The 19,211-nt window shown below is 42.9% G+C and overlaps 1 protein-coding gene across 2 annotated transcripts in view; it reads right to left on the bottom strand.

The window, feature by feature from the left end:
- LMTK2 (lemur tyrosine kinase 2) overlaps positions 1-19,211 on the bottom strand; it is an 84,438-nt gene that overhangs the window by 47,541 nt on the left and 17,686 nt on the right. For both annotated transcript variants that reach the window (XM_007186724.3, XM_007186725.3), the window contains exons 2-4: positions 9,042-9,166; positions 5,555-5,699; positions 1,704-1,777 (exon numbers count right to left, since the gene is read on the bottom strand). In XM_007186724.3, coding sequence (XP_007186786.2) covers positions 1,704-1,777; positions 5,555-5,699; positions 9,042-9,166 — 344 coding nt within the window. The remainder of the gene's footprint in view (positions 1-1,703; positions 1,778-5,554; positions 5,700-9,041; positions 9,167-19,211) is intronic.

Here is a 19,211-nt window from a genome sequence, read left to right as displayed (position 1 = left end):
CTGCTGGGTCCTAATTCTCCCAGCCTTCATCTTGCTCAGTGTGTCCGAGCATCTACTGCAATTCATCTTCTGGAGCTCCTCCTCAGACCTTCAGAATAATGCTCCTCTCTCCTGTGCCCTCTCCTACTCACTGGCTGACTCTTCTGTCTCCCTCACAGGGTCTCCCTGACTGTGCTGATCTCCCCACTGCAGGGCCTCAGGGCTCGGTCCTTGCGCCTCCCCCTCTCCTCTGTGTTAGCATTCTCGGTGATTTCATCTAGCCTCAAGTACCACCTCTATACTGAATTCTCCCAAGTTTATATCTCTGTCTTGAACTCTCAATTTGCATTTCCAACTGCCTACATGGTATCTCCATTTGCACATCTGAGAGCCATCTCACCCCTGATGTATCCAAAAGTGAACCCATCTTCCTCCCCCACGTCTGCTTCTCCCTAGTCTTTTCCATCTCAGTTCACAGCAACTCCATGCTTCTTGCCAATCGGGCCATAAAGCCGTCATCCTTAACTTCTTTCCCTCTCCAGGCTCCGTATCTTCTCCATCCCAAGTCCTGTGTGCTCCTGTTAGAACCTCGACCTCTCCATGCTATCATCCAGGTCCAAGCCTGCCTGCAACTCTCCCTAGACAATTGCGGCAGCCTTCTTACCAATTTCCCTGCTTCCCCGTGGCCCTCTACAACATGGCGATCCTCTCAACCTGTAAGCCAGGTGATATCACTCATCCCCAGATCCTGGAGTACCTTCCTAGCCCCCTCTGAGGAAAAGTCAAAGTCTCTAAATGCAGGAAATACCTCACGTCCCCTGGCTCCCCTACCCCTCTCTGAGCCTGTCTCCGACCACTGACTGTTTACTGTCTGATCACCCCCCAGCCCCAACTAGAAATTTCAGCTTTGACAGGGCAAGGGTTCCATCTCGTTTGCTGCTACATTCCCAGGACTCCACAGGCCAGGACTTTACCATCTTCCTCCACATCGTACTCCCAGCACCAAGAACAACATCTGATACATAATAGGTTTTGCTAAATGGCTTAGAAGATCTGGTAACTAATAAAGTTTGGATGACATGAAAGATACAGGACAAACAACTCTTATTGGAAAGACAAGAAGCATGAGGTGGTTGACTACAGAGCAAATACATCTTCTGGTCGTGACCGCCCTGCTTATGATGCAATGATCACTCAGTTACACCCTTGTACAAAGAATGATTGCTCCATCATAGAAATAGTTGTTATAAAAAGATTATTCCTTCTGTGGTAAAAAGATCGACAAAGCACCTTATTATAGGTCACCTGACAGGCTACGAGAAACACAAGAGTTCTTCACAATGGTTTTCATTATAACCATACTATCCGTCTATTATAAAGTGGTTTAAGTGTCATAAGGGAAGGGGGAGAAGAAAGAAGAAACAAATAATTTGAGGAGGACAAAAAGCTTCTAAAATTCCCATCTCTTTTCCCTTCTTACCGTTGTCTGCCAACAACTAGAAAAGTCTCTGATATAGAAATAAAAGACCTTCTTGGAAAAACTCACACACCCAGGAATGCTGACACTCACACTTCCACATGGTTTCAGGGGCCAATGGAGAAATTCAATAGGTACCATAGTGTGTAGACAGTATGTGGACTGTCACGTAACACAAGTCTTAATTAGCTTTAAATTCTAAACAGTATAAGTAGGAGGGGAAAAAATGAAAGTGAACAAACTTTACCTTTCCAAACCAGCCATTTCCAATTTCCTGTATATAGTTTAGACTGTGGCGGGCAACTTGAGACTTCAAACCTTCTGTAGGAAAAAGAACATTGAAAACTAAAGATAAGTATTTAACTGAAATAAATATTAAATATATAACCTATAAAGTACAAACACCAACATAAATTTAATGTTTGTGATAATAAAGGTAGAAATAAATACATAAAACATCTCTCTCAAACTAATAATGCCAAAACGGTCTCAAATTTTAAAACTGACAGTATTTGTGAATGAGTAGCCTGCCCTGACTTTAAGCTCCTGCACTGAATCCTCTGACCAACTACCCTACTATAACCACCAGTCACCACCACCTCACTGGCCTTTACTCAGTCCTTACTCTTATGGCAGAGTAGGGACCTCCAGGGTTGTCCCTCCCTAGAAACACTGAAAATCTTGTCAAAAAACTGTCAGCATCAACCTTATCAGAACTCTGGAGGGTGGTAAAGGTTCATAGCAACCAAAGAGAACCAGGAGGAAGGCCACTGAAACTGGGAGACTTGCTTTGTGGCCTTTAATTTACCCATGTCCTACCTCCCTCGCAGCACATCTTAAAGATGACCCATGTGCCAGAGTGGGTGCTGGTTCCAGAGGCAGCATAGTGACCTTCTTCCCCAGGAACTGTGCTTCTTTTTGACCTGACTGGGGTTTCCTGGAAGGCCTGCTGCAGTGGTGCCCCTTGTTCCACCTAACTTGGGCTCTATCAGGATGGAGAGGCTTCACGTGCCTCAAAAACAACGAAAGCCAAGTGGACAAGGTGCTGCTGCCTGGGGCAAAAAAAAAAAAAAAAAAAAAAACAACCGAGGCAAAAATAGACAGGCTGGAGCTTTAGCAGAAAAGCCCAGTGAAATTTGGGGGGTTTGGGGGGATATGGGCTTTTTTAAAGAAAGCTATTATTACACAAACAGGGGAACTTAGAGAGCCACGTGCATGTCCAGGGAAGCACACACACTCAGAAGAGACCCGAGAAGAACAGAGGCTTCACCTCTGGCAAGTCTCATGCTCAGCAAAGCAGGAAGTGAAGGCTAAGGCAGAGCTGTCAGCGGCCAGGCTGAGGACTTGCCCCAACACAGAGCCAGTCTGCCAGGACCTAGACAGCATCTGTCGTTTGTTTCCTTTCTATTTTCTTCTTTTTTGCATATTATTCAAAATGTCCAGTTTTCAACAAAAAATTACAAACCAAATAAAAAACAACAAAGAATGTTACATGCACTGGTACAAAAGATATTTAAAAGGAAGTGTCCCTGAGAAAACAGACATTGGCCTTACTGGACAAGACCTTAAATCAACTGTCTTAAAAACGCTGAAAAGGCTAGAGGAAACCACAGACAAAGAACCAAAGGAAACTGAGAGAATGATATCCCAATAAATAGAGAAGACCAATAAAGTGATAGAAATTATTAAAAGAAGCCAAATAGAATTTTGGAGCTGAAAGTGCAATAACCAAAAAAAAAAATCACAAGAGGGTTTCAACAACATATTTGAGCAGACAGAATAATCAGTAAACCTGAAGGGAGGTCAAATGAAATTATCCAATCTGAGGAGCAGGAAAAAAAAAGAATGAAAACATTAATGAATGAAGTCTAAGGGACTTGTGGGATACCATCAAGTGGACCAACATAAATATAATGACAGCCCCAGAGGATGAGGGAGAAAAGGAAGCAGAAAGAATACTTGAAGATATAATGGTAAAAAATGTCTCAAATCTATGAGAAACATGAATCTATACATCTAAGAAGTTCAACAAAGTCCAAGTAAGATAAACTCAGAGATCCACACCAAGACACATTATAATAGAACTATCAAAAACCAAAGATAGAGAATTTTGAAAGCAGCAAGAGAGAACAAGTCATCACGTTCAAGGGATCTTCAATAAGATCTTCAATAACAATTCCATGTCTCATCAGAAACCATGGAGGCCAGAAGGCAGTGGGATGGCACATATCAAGTACTAAAGAACAGTACCATCAACCAAGAATTCTATACCTAGCAAAACCGTCCTCCAAAAATGAAGGAGAAATTAAGACATTCCCAGATAAACAAGTTTAAGAAGTTTGCTGCCAGTACACCTGCCCTATAAGAAATGCTAAAGGGAGTCCTTCAGGCTAAAATAAAAGGACATTAAAGAGTAACTAGAAGTCATATGAGGAAATAAAGATTTCTGGTAACTACATAGGTAAAATTAAAGCCAGTATTGTATTTTTGTGTGTAGCTCCTCTTTTTACTTCTTATATGACTTAAAAGACAAACGCATTAAAAAATTATATAGTTGACCCTTGAACAACACAGGTTTGAATTGCACAGGTCCACTTAAATGTAGATTTTTTTCAATAAATACTATAGTACTACACAATCCACAGTTGGATGCAGAACCATGGATACAGAAGGCCGACTATAAAGTTATACACAGATTTTCAACTGTGTGCAGGGCTGGGGGGGGTGGTTGTGTGGGGTGTGGGTCAGCACTCTTAACACCCTCATTGTTCAAGAGTCAACAATAAATCTATGTTAACGGGCACACAATGTATAAAGCTGTAATGTGTGGCAACATAAAGGGAAGGAACAGGTTTTATATGCTGGTGAATATAAATTCAGTTGTTATAAATTCAAATTCAGTTGTTATAAATTTAAGGTATAATTTAAATTCCATTATAATCACTTTTTAAAAATATAAAAAATATACACAAAAGGGAATGAAAAGGGAATCAAATGATATGCATGCATGGGCACACACGCGCCCATACACACATACACACACACAAATTCCAGTGGCCTGTCTTGCAGAAATGGAAAAACTGATCCTAAAATTCATATAGAATTGCAAGGGACTCAGAATAGCCAAAACAATCTAGAAAAAAAAAAAAAGTTGGAAGACACATACTTCCCAATTTCAAATCTTACTACAATGCTACAATAATCAAAACAGTGTGGTACTGACATAAGGATAGACATATAGATCAATGGAATACAACTAAAAGTCCAGAAATTAACCTAAACGAATATGGTCAACTGATTTTCAACAAGGGTGCCAAGACAATTCAAGGGGGGAAGAACCGTCTCCTCAAAACTTGTTGCTGAGACAACTAGCTATCCACTTGTAGAATTAACCTGGATCATTACCTCACACCATATACAAATATTTTGTATGAAACACACCAGCTGTGTCATGTTTTAGCTAGCTTTTTTTTTAATATAGCCTACAGCAATATTAATCAACTGTTCAGTTTATACTGCCCTAACCATACACCGCTGTGTGTGCAGTACCAAGGCAGGCTTGGTACCTACAAAGACTTAAAGAACCTTCTCAGCAGTATTAGAAATCCCTAATTATTGAACCACTAGTGATATTCTATTTTATAATAAGAAATTAATTAACAACTAATGAAACCTCTATCCTCTATCTTAGCATGGAAAGTAATATCCAAATATACCTCTCCTCCGCAAACACAGGACATCCCAGTAGAAAACAGCAGTGTCCTACTCAGCCAGACAGGCAGTGTTGAGAACTGGCAGAGAAGCCTGTCTACCAACACAGAGGCCAGGAGCCTCTGTCAGAGTATTCCATTTTGAAGAATCGAGGAGACCAATTTACTCTTATGCCAGAGTCAAGGTCCAAAAGGAAAGGACTCAGCTTTTGCGGGAATGCAATGGGCCTGACCACTAGAATTCAGCTTCACCAGACAGCAGAAGGAAGAAAGATTAGCAAGCAGATGAGACAGGCAGTCCAATTTTTTTATGATTAGTAGCAAGGCTCCCTTTCTCACTTCTCAGAAATTATTCATGGAAACATGACATCAGGATGGAAGGTCTTACCTATAGAAGGCTGGAATTGTGATGGAGCTGGTAGTGAAATATTTGGTACTGAAAGTGTGAAAACTTCTGCTGGGGATTGAACAGAGGGAGTATCTTCTGCTGGTGGTGTGAAATCGATCTCATCATCAAAATTATCTTCAAATTCCTAAAATAAAGGATGAGCAATGTTATATCTAATATAAATCAGCTTGAGAGTAAATACCAAAAACATCTGCTAACATTTAAGATATGAACATTTATTCACTCATTTGGAACACACTGCCATAATTTTTTTTTCCAATTTGTACTGACTTCAAGTAAAAAGCATATGTAATTGTGTTCTCCAACTCAAAACAGCAGAATAAATAAGATCTGAAAATAAATTATACATATTTTATGTAATTTTTTAAACTGATAACTTGAAGTTAAATGCAAAGTTTTCTAAAATGACCCTGGAACTTAAAATGGAAATACTCTTCCAGTTTCAACATTTTATTTTTAAGTTACTATAGTTTAAGGTATTCTTTTTATTACTATTATTCACTTTCACAAATCTGTCTGCATATTGAATCAAAACATTTATTTTTCAATTGTATATGTACTTCTAGTTGCTGTGTGATTTCAGTCAAAATAAAGATAGTTAAAAGACTCAGAAAAGATATTTTTAAGCGAGTCCTATTTCTCTGGAAAGAGTAATAATGGATAAATTATTAAACTGGGTAAAAAAATCATCAGGATCTGAACCAGGAAGGTCAGTATTAAACTCTGTATCACATAAGTGCAATGAACATTCTAAGAACATCCAGCTTTCTAAAGATGGCAACTTTAATATTGAGGCTGCGCCAATAAAGCTGTGGAAACCTTTTAAGTGACTGTCCAGCAGAAAGCTATCCTGACTCTTCCTATCATCATTCCAGTGAGCTGGGCCTACCATGGTGTCCATGTTAATTTAACATAGATACAGATGATTATCAAGGTCTTTCATTCAGATAATTAATGAGCATTACCCCACCAGGCGCCATGACAGAAGCTGAAAGAGACTGTTTTCCACTCGTCTACACAGCTCCCTTTTCTACGACCTCCCTCTACCCCACCCGCCCCCATGCAAGGGAGAAGCTGAAAGTTGCAAGGGTAGATTTCTCTGATATAACATTTATGCTCTCACATGCATGCGAAAGGGCATATTCTTATATATGTCATACACGTTGTCAAGTGCATTAGGACACTATCACTATTTGTATCGGGGGAGGGGAGAGCAGGACGCTTCAATCTGTGAGGTCACCTCTAAACAGAACAGCTTTGTCCACTTTCCCCTTCGGACATTCCTAAAAAAAGACTTCATCCATCACTCCTAACCTTGGCAGCGGCAGGATATACCATTAGGCAGCAGATGATTCTAAAGATTCACGGAAGTAGGGCTTCCCTGGTGGCGCAGTGGTTGAGAATCTGCCTGCTAATGCAGGGGACACGGGTTCGAGCCCTGGTCTGGGAAGATCCCACATGCCACGGAGCACCTGGGCCCGTGAGCCACAACTACTGAGCCTGCGCGTCTGGAGCCTGTGCCCCGCAACGGGAGGGGCCGCGATAGTGAAAGGCCCGCGCACCGCGATGAAGAGCGGTCCCCGCACCGCGATGAAGAGTGGCCCCCACTTGCCGCAACTAGAGAAAGCCCTCGCACGAACCGAAGACCCAACACAGCCAAAAATAAATAAATAAATAAATAAAGTAGCTATAAAAAAATTAAAAAAAAAAAAAAAAGATTCACGGAAGTAATACAGTATAACAACAATAAAAACAACAACAACAACAGTATAACAACAATAATAACAACAATGGGGTCGTGAGAGAAGACCGGGTCATTTGTAAAAGACTGCAGCTTCTTGGCCTGTAAATGACTTCCCAGGGACCATTCAGTTCTGAAACGCCACACTTCTAAGTCTAAAGGAAACCCACAAATGATAGATGGTGACACTCTTCTTCGGTTACAGTCTGGAAGCTGGAGAGGATCCTCTGTATGGTGTGGTCCCTGAGCCGCCTGCATCAGAATCACCTGGGGAAGCCCGATAAAAACACACCCTCCCTGAATCTGTGTCGTCATAAATGCCCTGGGTCCACACTAAGCATCAGGGGGGGTTAGAACAATTCAAGGCAAGAATGAGGTACCGTGATGTGAGAGAGAAACTGGCTTTCATTTTCAGAAACACTGATCAGGCTTTATCTTTGTCCCCAAAGGGCCAGGTGTCTGTGCAAAGTCCCTCAGCAAGACTGACAGTCAAGGGACACGGATTCTCTGCCCACCTTTGTGCCCCCGTGCGGCGCCGTCGCTGGGTTCCCACAGAAGTGTCTGCACTGATCCGAGGGCCTAGGCGCTCATGTCCTCCATGTCTGGGGTGAAATCTTCTGAAGAAAATGACCTGTGCTCATGAGCCTTTTCCCCCAGACCCCCACCCCAGTCCTCCACCCTCCATCCTCTGTGTGTATAACACTGGCGCCCAGCTAAAGGGACAGCACATCTTCTCTCCTCAGAGCTGCCACCAGACCCAAGGTAAAGGGAACACACGACAGAACAGGTGTGAGGCTCGAGAAATAAGGTCCACACGTCCACGAAAAAGGTTTTCCCCTGATCTGAACCACGGTCCTCAGGACTCCTGGGACAGCCCTAGTCCAGTTGGTAAAGCGCTATATTAAAGACCATTTCCTCTGCATGTGCACATTCCTTTTTTTTCCTTCTTTTATGTACTCCTTTTTAATAAGTCTTCACTGAGCCCTAACACATGCCAGCACTAAGTTCTAGAGGGGATATCCCAGCTGGTTTCTGGCAGACTCCACCCATCCTCAGCAGCTACGACAACAGTGCTTCTATATTATCACCTCCCCCACCTCCACCCCCGACCCTGGGCAAGCTTTACAACTGGCACCCTTCTTTTCTCCTCCTTAGGGAACTCAGGGCTCGAGGTAAACTGAAAGATGCTCTTCCTCACGCACAAAACACACTGGCCTCAATGATCTCAACAACCACAAATTCACCAGCACATAGTTTGGAAAAAAAATCAAAACCAGCCTGCTTCTCCTTATAGGCCTTATAGCAAGTGAATTCAATCCTCATTCCTTATTCCTCACTTGACAAAACTTAAATTAAAACAGGCAAGTGGCTACTGTCAATGATGCTCTGACGCGGGGCCAGCACCTGCAGCCAGTGAGCCAAATCCAGACCACCTACTTTATTCTGTACACGAGATTTCACTGGCACACAGCGGTGACCACCTGTTCCCATGCTGTCTGTGGCTCGCGTGGCCACAATGGCCGAGTTGAGTAGCCATGACAGAGACTGTATGGCCCACAGTATTTACTATTTACAATAGCTCTTTATTTAACTTTAATATTTACTATCTGGCCCCTACAGAAAAAAATCTGCCAACCCCTGCACCCAAGGAACTGTGATATACAGCCGTTCTACTGGTAAATGTATCAGAGGATGACTTTAAATGTTCCTACCATCTGTGCTCACCTTAAAGTCTATTTCTGGGTCCTTACAGCAGGATACACAGTTTGCAATTAACACTATTAATATCATTAAACTGCACACAGACAGGATCACAAAATATGAGGAAATTTCTGCAGCAGGTGCCTCCCCTGGAAAGAGAAATAAACAATATTAACATGCGCATTCCAAAATCAACTTTAATAAGTGAATCAATATATTTTCTGCCAGATACAAATGGGACCAAGAGTTAATAAAATAATGCTCAAATGCTCAAGATAAAGCTGATGACCAACCCAGGATAAGAAGTTAGAGGTTTTTTTTTTTAAAAACTCCTGATTTGGGGACTTCCCTGGCGGTCCAGTGGTTAAGACTTCACCTTCCAATGCAGGGGGTGTGGGTTCAATCCCTAGTCAGGGAGCTAAGATCCCGCATGCCTCGAGACCAGAAGCAATATTGTAACAAATTCAATAAAGACTTTAAAATTGGTACAAATCAAAAAAAAAAAATCTTAAAAACTTCTGATTTTGAAATAATTTCAGATTTACAGAAGAGTTGCAGAGACAATGCAGACAGTCCTCATATACCCTTCACCTCGCTTCCACTAACATTAGCATCTTACGTAGTGTATTTATCAAAGCTAAAACAGTAACACTGGTACAATACTATCAATACTAATTGAACTTCTGACTTTATTTGGATTTTACCAGTTTTTCCATCAACACCCTTTTTCCTTTCCAGGATTCAATCCAGGCCACCAATGTTGCATTTACTCATCATGTCCCCTTAGTCTCCTCTGATCTCTGATGTCTCTCTGTCCGTGTTTCGTAACTCCAACACTCTTGAAGAGTACTGGTCAGTTATTTTGTAGAATGGCCCTCAAATGGGGTTGCCTGATGTTTTCTCATGACTGGACTGAGGTTACAGATATCTGGGAAGAATCTAGAACACCACATGGTGAAAGGTCCTTCTCATGACATCGTATCTGGGGCATGTGATGTTGGCACAATCATTACCAGTGACGTGAAACTGGATCCCTTGGCCCAGAGGGTTTCTGCCAGGTTTGACCACAGTGAAGTTACCCTTTTCCCTTCGCATACGCCTCTCTTCAGAAGCGGGTCACAAAGTCCAGGGAACACGCACGGGTAAGGGAATTAAGCTGTACTTCCCGGAGGGAGGAGTGTCCCAGGATGTGTAGACACAGGTCAAAAGGACTACAGTAACTGATACCCGGGGGTACACTCTGAGGCTCTTCACACACCCCGGGTCTCCGGGAAGCTTTACACCATAGTTTTCACCGGAGTTGTGCGTCTTCCCTGCAGCAATGAACACTGTGATGTTTTAGTGGTGATTTTTCTATTTCCCTTATTCCTTCCACATTTATTACTTGGTACTCTTCTGTAAGGAGGATTTGTCCCTCCTCCACACTTATTTATTCAGTCATTTACAAAGTTATGAACTCATAAGATATTTATTTTATTCTTTGGGTTATAATCCGTTATTCTCATTTCTTTGTGGCTCAAATTGTTCCAGCTTTGGCCCCTGGGAGCTGTTTCAAGTTGACTCCTGGGTCCTTCAGACATGCCCCATCCTTTACTTTTTTCCTCCTATACTTCGTCACTCTCTGATGCTATACGATAAGCTCCAGGCTCCTCTTATATTTTCCCTCCTCCGGCTTTAGAATCAGCCACTTCTCCAAGGAGCTCCTGTCACAATAAAGAAACTGAAAACTACAGCCTGTGACCAGTTTTTGCTCGCGGGGGCGGGGGCAGCTAAGGATGATTTTTACATCTTTAAAGGGCTGTTTCGGGGAAAAAAAAAAAAGAATTTGTAATAGATACTGCATGTGAGCCATTGACAGAAAAAGTCTGCAACCCCTGTCTAGAGCAGAAAGATTCTCTCCGCTTACTTTCAGCAAAGACTTAGTTATCTGGAAAGCATCTTACTCAACTAGGGCTAGTTTGAACCCTTTTTTGTTAGAGCAAATTGTTAAGTCTTACCTACCAGTGTTTTACTAAGAAATACACTTTTCTTTTTTTCTCTCCTGCTTTGAGATATAACTAACACATAACACGGTGTAAGTTTAAGGTGTACGACATGATAATTTCATATACATATGTATTGTGAAATGATTATCACAGGCAAGTCAGAAATAAACTTTTCCTTAAAATCCCCACCAACGGCTAATTATGTGTTCAGAGGCACAAAGCAGGAGGCCTGGAGACAAGTTAAGGAACGATGCCACCATTTTTCTTAAATGAGATCACAGTACCTGAAGAAAGCAAAAACTAACCAAACTCTTATGTGAGTAAAACACATTCCTGAACACAAAAGGCTCTTCTCTAGTGAAGAGCAGAGAAGCCTAAAGGAGTCAGCACATCAGGTGCAAAGCAGCAATGAATTCCTTCCCGATAACAAGTCTACCGGAGAATGAGCACTGCTGGAACCTGCTTTGTCACAAGGGGGCTCGGACTCCGCTGCAGCCTTCCTCCTTAAAAATAATGTCATTGGGACTTCCCTCGTGGCGCAGTGGTTGAGAATCTGCCTGCTAATGCAGGGGACACGGGTTCGAGCCCTGGTCTGGGAGGATCCCACATGCCGCGGAGCAACTGGGCCCGTGAGCCACAGCTACTGAGCCTGCGCGTCTGCAGCCTGTGCTCCGCAACAGGAGAGGCCGCGATAGTGAAGGGGCCCGCGCACTGCGATGATGAGTGGCCCCTGCTTGCCGCAACTGGAGAAAGCCCTCCCACAGAAACGAAGACCCGACACAGCCAAAAATAAATAAATAAAAATAAATAAATAAGACCTGGTGCAACCAAATTAATAAATAAAAATATTAAAAAAAAAAAATAATGTCATTAACCAAAGGTTGTCAAGCACCTGCAAGCTCTAAACCCACAAAATCGAACACAGAGGGAAATCCACACATGAACACAGAAGAAGGCAGAATTCCCTAACAAGGGACACTGGTGTCCATCTGGAAAACTAAGCGAAGCAAGGAGCCTGAGCCACTGAGAGCCGACCTTCTAGAACCAATACCCAGCTCGGCCTGTGCTGCCCACTGGTATTTTCTTATAACTCTGTTTCACTCCCCCTGACTCATAATAAGGATTAAATATGACTCCTGAGGCTTGTGTGGCAAAGCACTTTCATATACACTGTATTTTACTGATTTTTTAAATAAATTTATTTACTTATTTATTTGTTTATTTTTGGCCGCATCGGGTCTTCGTTGCCGCACACGGGCTTTCTCTAGTTGCGGTGAGTGGGGGCTACTCTTCGTTGCAGCGGCTACTCTTTGTTGCAGAGTCTGGGCTCAAGGCACGTGGGCTCAGTAGCTAGGTTCCCGGCTCTAGAGCACAGGCTCAGTAGTTGTGGCGCACGGGCTTAGTGGCTCCGCGGCATGTGGGATCTTCCCGGACCAGGGCTGGAACCCGTGTCCCCTGCATTGGCAGGCGGATTCTTGACCACTGGGCCACCAGGGAAGTCCTATTTTACTGGCTTTTAAGATGAGGTTTGCCCACTGCATTTTAAGATCTCTAAATTTCAGGGCTATCTTACACTCGAAAGAAGCTGTTTTCATTGGCAGCATTTCTTCTCTCTTAATGGCACAAAAATAAGGGTGTGTCATTATCGGTCATATCTGAGATTTGATATAGTATTATTTCATTTGATCGTCACAACGCCAGCTCCATGTCACAGACGAGGACACCGATGTGCCTAAGGACACGAGGTGGGAAGGCAGCTGGGCCAGACCCTGGGTTCAGGGGTGCTGGGTACAAGTCCCTTGATACCACATTGATTTGCCTCATTGTTTTTAACATTTAAAAACAGCCTAAGTGCTTCGAACTGAAGCCTCTCACTGTAATTAAGACAGTTCATACTTCTCCAAACTCCAGAGAATGAATAGTAAACAACTTTTTTCTCTCTTTTCATCCATAATTTAGCATCACACCCTATCACAAAATTTGATCAAAACTGCCTGAGGGCCAGCTCAATATCTGATCCATAAAACTGTCTTCTGTGAGTCATCAGGCAGGCATGAAAAGTCATACCCGTGTTAAAAATATCTAGTTATGCGGAGTTTTGCCTGACCTTGATAACGTATTTATTTCTGTTAAGACACTGCAGGGGCCTCTGCTCTCCTGGACTCAGATTTCCTCAAGGCATTCAAGTCCACTCCACCTCAATGTCTACCAGGCCCACTGAAAGGATTCTGAATCACTACCTGAGAAATTTACTAGATAGCCTCTAGTAGAAATTTTTACAGTTTTACCACTTCTAGACACTATTTTATTTACTGTATTTTTCTTTTGATCAGCCCAAAGTCCTATGCTTTAAAAAAAAAAACACAACTGTATACCAACAGAGGAAAACTTCCATACAATAAAGAAAAACTTGTATAAAATGAAGAAATCAAACCAGCCTCCTACAGCCTGCAAGGTGAGATGGGTTTGCATAAACCTCAGAGAGGAAGTAAATTCTAGACTGGAGGAACTACAACTAAAATCCCCGTGGCCCCAGTGGTCAAACTACAACCCAGGCCCCTGTAAGGTTCCTGGTTGCGACAACTGGAAACTATGAAGAAAGACAGTTTTCTTTTGACATTCTCAAGTCTGCAGCATTCAGAGACGTGTTAAGTCAAACCAATCATTGCCTACAGAAAAACATCAATAATGACAGGAGTGTCTCCGCACACTGAGGCCGCCCCGCAGATTACAAACTGAGAACAAGGAGTTTGGGGTACTTCATACACCTCCCCAGGACACCGATGCAAAAACACACGGCATCTCCAAGGTACAGTCTATGAGTTTTCATTTTAGTTTCCAAACCATTTTAATAGATACCTAGCACCTGCTTTAATAAGCAGAAAACCTGAGAAACTCTGAGAGGTAGGTGCATATTATCTGTTTTATCAACAGGTCATCTGGGGAACACAATTTCTCAGTAATGACGCAGAGTGAGGAGTGCTATCTGATTATTAATTCAACCATTATAAATCCCTGCCTAGAACCATGATTAGAACTTGAAAACACGCGTAATTAACTGAAAAGTCACCTGTGAATCCTTTTTCAGATTAAAAATTTTAAAGGTTCACAGATAAAAAGAAATGATGATCAATGTCTAGATCCATGAGGGATTGCAAAATGCTGATACTCTAATTTTGTCATTCCCTCTTTGGTTACCAGCTGATATACTGATGTTTACAAAGAAAATCTCCCCATATTTACTATTTGGTTAGCCAGTGGTTCAAGTCGTAAAGGGTGAGACTGAAACTTCAAACCCTTTAATCACATGGTTGGTTCCTCTGGCCACCGGTCCCCATCCTGAAGCTACTTAGGGGCCAAGAGTCACTTCAATAGCATAAATTCGGGTGTGGTTGGAAGGCACTTGTTATTAATAACAAGAGGTGCTCCTGTCACCCCATCACTCAGGAAATTCCAAGGGTTTCAGGAGCTCTGTGCCAGAAAAGGGGACAAAGACCAAACAGATATTTCCTATTATGTCCAAGGTATACAGACCCTAGAACAGGGCTCAGGAAACAATGGCCTGTGGGGAAAGACTGCCCACTGTTGGTTTTGGTATGGCGTGCTGGCTAAGAATAGTGCTTACATTCTTAAATAGCTGTTTAAAAAAAAACCCAAAAGAAGAATATTTCATGACAGGACATTTGTATCGATAGCTAATAATGCCAAAAGACAGACAACCTGACAACACACCACCACCCACTACACAGTACTACCCAAAACAAACAATCCAATAGTAACAAAATATCAAACCTGTATCTGACCAAGCCTCTAGATCTAAATACCAATTAACAGGAAATAAAGAAAATAGTGGAACATATTAAATTTCACAAGAACATAATCAGCAAAATTTAGGCTACAAAAAACACTCAAGGAGAAAACCCTGATGAATTACAAGAAGAGAGAAAGAGAGATGGAGAAGGAATTAAAAGAGATTTTAAAAGACAAACCAACCTGCAATGTACAGGTGTTAATTTGAATCATGATTCAAAAACCTTAAAAAAATTATGACATTGAGACAATTGGAAATCTGAACACTGACAATTGACCATATTAGGGAAGCATGATCTAGTTCTCCTAGGAGAGAGTGATAATGGCTCTGTTTTTAAAAGTTGTCTTTCTCTCTCAGAGATAGTGACCTATTTAACAATGTCTGGAATTTGGTTCAGAATAGTATGAGGGTAGAGAAAGTGATGGGGGTATTACGAAAAAAGATGGTCCCAAGCCTAGTCAATGTGGGTGAAAGGTACGTACGTGGGAATTCATTATAGGCTCTGTCTAGTCTGATGTATGTTTGAAGTTTTCCATTTATTAAATAATTTATTCACGTCCATTAAATAAAAAGTTAAAATAGGAAAAAAAAGTAGATATAACAATTTACAATCTGTGTGTCATAGTTTGCTAGAAATGGTGTAACAAAGTACGAACTGGTATGGACAATTCTAGAGGCTACAAGTCCAAGATGAAGCAGGGCTGGTTCCTCTGAGGGCTGTGAGAGACGGATCTGTCCCAGGTCTGTCTTCTCCCTGGGAATCTTCACATCACCTTCCCTCTGTGACTACCTCTGTGTCCAAATTTACCCTTTTTATAAGGACACAGTCATGTTGAATCACAGCCCTCCTAATGACCTCATTTTAACTTTATAACCTCTGTAAAGACCCTGTCTCCAAATAAGATCACACTCTGAGTTATCAGAGGTTAGGACTTCAATATATGAATCCGGGAGGGGGATACGATTTAACCCATCTCCAGGATGTATGTTTAAATGAAAACAAGAAAAAAAAAAAAAAAACAGAAACAAACAGAACAGGTCGGAACAGTGTGTACACAACGTCACCAGTGGGCGACAGTGGGCACCTACAGGGAGGGAGACCAGGAGGAGGTGCTCCACCCTTTCACGTTTTGACTTCTGTACCAGGGGCTTCCCACAGTTGTCGGCCAAAAGTCCAAACCCCTTAACAAGCCTTACAGCGTCCCTAGTCCTCCAGCCCCCGTTCACCTCTTCGCCCTGCACCCTCATCACTAGCCCCAGCTCTCCACCTGGAGCGACGACGGACCTCTCCCAGTCCTTCCAGATGGATTCTCTGTGACCTCAGTCTTCAAGTTCACCTTCTCCCCCACCAGAAATCCATCATTAATCTACTGGTTAACAGGATAAACTCATGCTTTCAGGGTCAAACAAATAAGACCAACAAGTAGCATTCCTTCAGTAATTTTATGCTCTTACTCAGCAAAGATTCTCCCCCATCACTAATCACCCTACGTCCACGGCACTGGGGTGTCCCTCCCTTGCCCCAGTCATGGCTTATCACTCGTTCCCCAGGTTGCACACAACTCCCACAAACGCTCTTTACTGGCCCATTTCGCAATTCATGTTTAGCAGTGTAACTCTTAAGTTGTTTTCTTTAAAAAATAAGTCTTCTTAAAGAGTGCGTTTCCCCCGAGTTGCATTCTCCTGTGATGAGGGTACTTATCTCCACACGCTTTGCCCTTTGCACATCTCATCTCACTGGGAGCCGCCAGAGCGGCTTCACGCCACGCCGGCAGAGAGGGTCTAAAGGCACCCTCTCCTCCACGGGCCCCCGATGGTGCTGGACGAGGAGCCTCCATTGTCGGTACCCCAACTAACAGGGAATCTTAACAGATGCCTTCTAAGACACGAGTCTAAACCTGCGTATTAGTCTGCTCGGGCCACCATAACCGGACACCAGACACTGTGAAGCTTCAACAACAGAAATCTGTCTCACAATCCGGAGGCTGGAAGTCCAAGCCCCAGGGGTCGGCACGGCTGGTTCCTTCTGAGGCCTCCCTCCTTGGCTTGCAGATGACCATCTTCTCGCTGTGTCCTCACGTGGTCTCTCCTCTGAGCGAGCATCCCTGATGTCTCTTTGTGTTCAAATTTCCTCTTCTTGTAAGGACTACAGTCATATTGGATTAGCAACTAAAGAGCTAATGGCCTTATTTTAACATATTCACTTCTTCAAAGGCCTGATCTCCAAATATAGTCAGTCACCTTTTGAAGTTGGAGGGGGATTGAGTTCAGCCCTGAACACTGTAACTTTATTAATTTAGGAACACCATCCCCACTGGTAGGGGATCCATTCTTGCCAGCACCAGAGACAAGTATACGCAGCCTTCCTCCCTGGCTTCCCAGGACGCAGTGGTTTGAAAATGGGAACGGACTCTACAGCAGTTAAAGCGAGCGTCAGACACGTACCTAACCCTTCTGTTCTCCGCCCTCACACTCAGGAAATGCACAGGAGAGATTTATGTGTCTACTTGACAATTAAAGCTGGTGCCCACTGGGCTGACTAGACAAAGGAAACTTGGCAGAACTCAGAGAAGCTAACGACCAGCAATCTTCCAAACTGGACCTGACATCAAGCCCAGGCTTTTTTTTTTTTAAGGGTAGGACCAACAAGTCCACCTTCCTTTTCCAACATTCTGACAAGCAGCCCTACATCTGGAAGACCAGTCAAATGAATCATACTACTCAAGGAAAAAAATTCAGACAATCATTGCAAATCACACATTTTTACTTAACACCTCAAAATTACAAACCCATCTATCATAAAGGTTTCCTGTGCACAGAATCTTCAGTCACTAAGTGTTTTCCTTGCCTCTTAGTTTAACAATACACCTATTTATAATAACATTAAACACTCTGGAATCTCCCTGATGAATTCTAATATTAGGAAGGGAAAATGAAGCACAGCACTAAATATACCCAACCGCAGGAAACAGTAAATAGTGCGCTGATGATCTAGCTGATGAATCACAGATTCCACAAAGACCCCTAAGCCAGGACATCAACAGCCTAGAAAAACAAACCATGCTGTGTGCTAACCAGTGAAGTGCTCTTCTTGTTCAAAAACGATTTCCAAGGTCAGCCAACCCCACTGTTCTCTCACACCTGCAGAAAGGTTATATACTTTGAGTGCTGACTGAATACCGGTGAATGAGATCATTTCACATGAAGTCGCTGTTTCTCTCAGCTGTGTCCATTAAAATCTGTTATCAGAGGCTCATTTTATTCCAATTTTAAAATCACTAACTAGGATGGAGACCACCACAAAAGAGCTCATCTCAGGTGGCACAGTTTGGCCAAAGGAATGTCAGGTTTAGATGACCTCTGCCAGACTACCCTGGGCCCATACCCCAGGAAAATGACGGCAGGGATAATATTTTATGAATTAGAATCTTAATCAGGTTGATGGCATAGTTAAGGTGTGGAGTCATCCACAGTGTCAGATGTTTGTAACGGCTCTGAATCAGGACCTCCCTGTGGTCCAGGAAGCCAGCTAATGAACAGGCAGCATCTGGTCCCAGAAGTAGAAACCCTGGGCCAGTTTCCCAAGGCTTCTTCCCCCACAACTGGCCACTTCAGTGCACCATTAATGTCTGGGGAAAAGGACATTCTGTCTTTCCATACAACTTCCCATTGAAATCTGTAGCATCGTGCAGGCAAGTCAATGGCAGTATTGTATTCACAACACTTAGCCGGTACACTTTCTGCAAAATACGGCCAAAAAGGAAAGGAGAGATGACCTAGATGTGTGCTCCTTACTTCCCAGGCAGGGCAGACCCCAAACATCCTAGAAAAACATGTCTACCTGTTTCTTTTCTTTTCTTTTTTCTTTTTTTTAAAAATTAATTAATTAATTAATTTTTATTTTTGGGTGTGTTGGGTCTTCGTTTCTGTGTGAGGGCTTTCTCCAGTTGCGGCAAGCGGGGGCCACTCTTCATTGCGGTGCGCGGGCCTCTCATTATCGCAGCCTCTCTTGTTGCGGAGCACAGGCTCCAGACGCGTAGGCTCAGTACTTGTGGTGCACGGGCTTAGTTGCTCCACAGCATGTGGGATCTTCCAAGACCAGGGCTCGAACCCGTGTCCCCTGCACTGGCAGGCAGATTCTCAACCACTGCACCACCAGGGAAGCCCTACCTGTTTCTTAATATTTCCTACAACACCTTGATAGAGTCTATGGTCTCAGAACCTTTCCAGCTTCCTAAGGTCTAATTGAAAGTCTTGCCAATATAATTGACACATATTCTCTGGCCATGTCTTTAAAAGTTCTCCCTTTAGAGGAAGCAGATGGTGGTACGGATGCAGTTGGACCGGCCATAGGGATGGTTGGACTGGGGGAGGGGTACAGAGAATTCATTATACTCT

This window comes from Balaenoptera acutorostrata, chromosome 15 (genome assembly GCF_949987535.1).
Source record: "Balaenoptera acutorostrata chromosome 15, mBalAcu1.1, whole genome shotgun sequence".
Taxonomy (NCBI): Eukaryota; Metazoa; Chordata; class Mammalia; order Artiodactyla; family Balaenopteridae; genus Balaenoptera; species Balaenoptera acutorostrata.
This window is presented reverse-complemented; position numbering and strand designations above follow the sequence as displayed.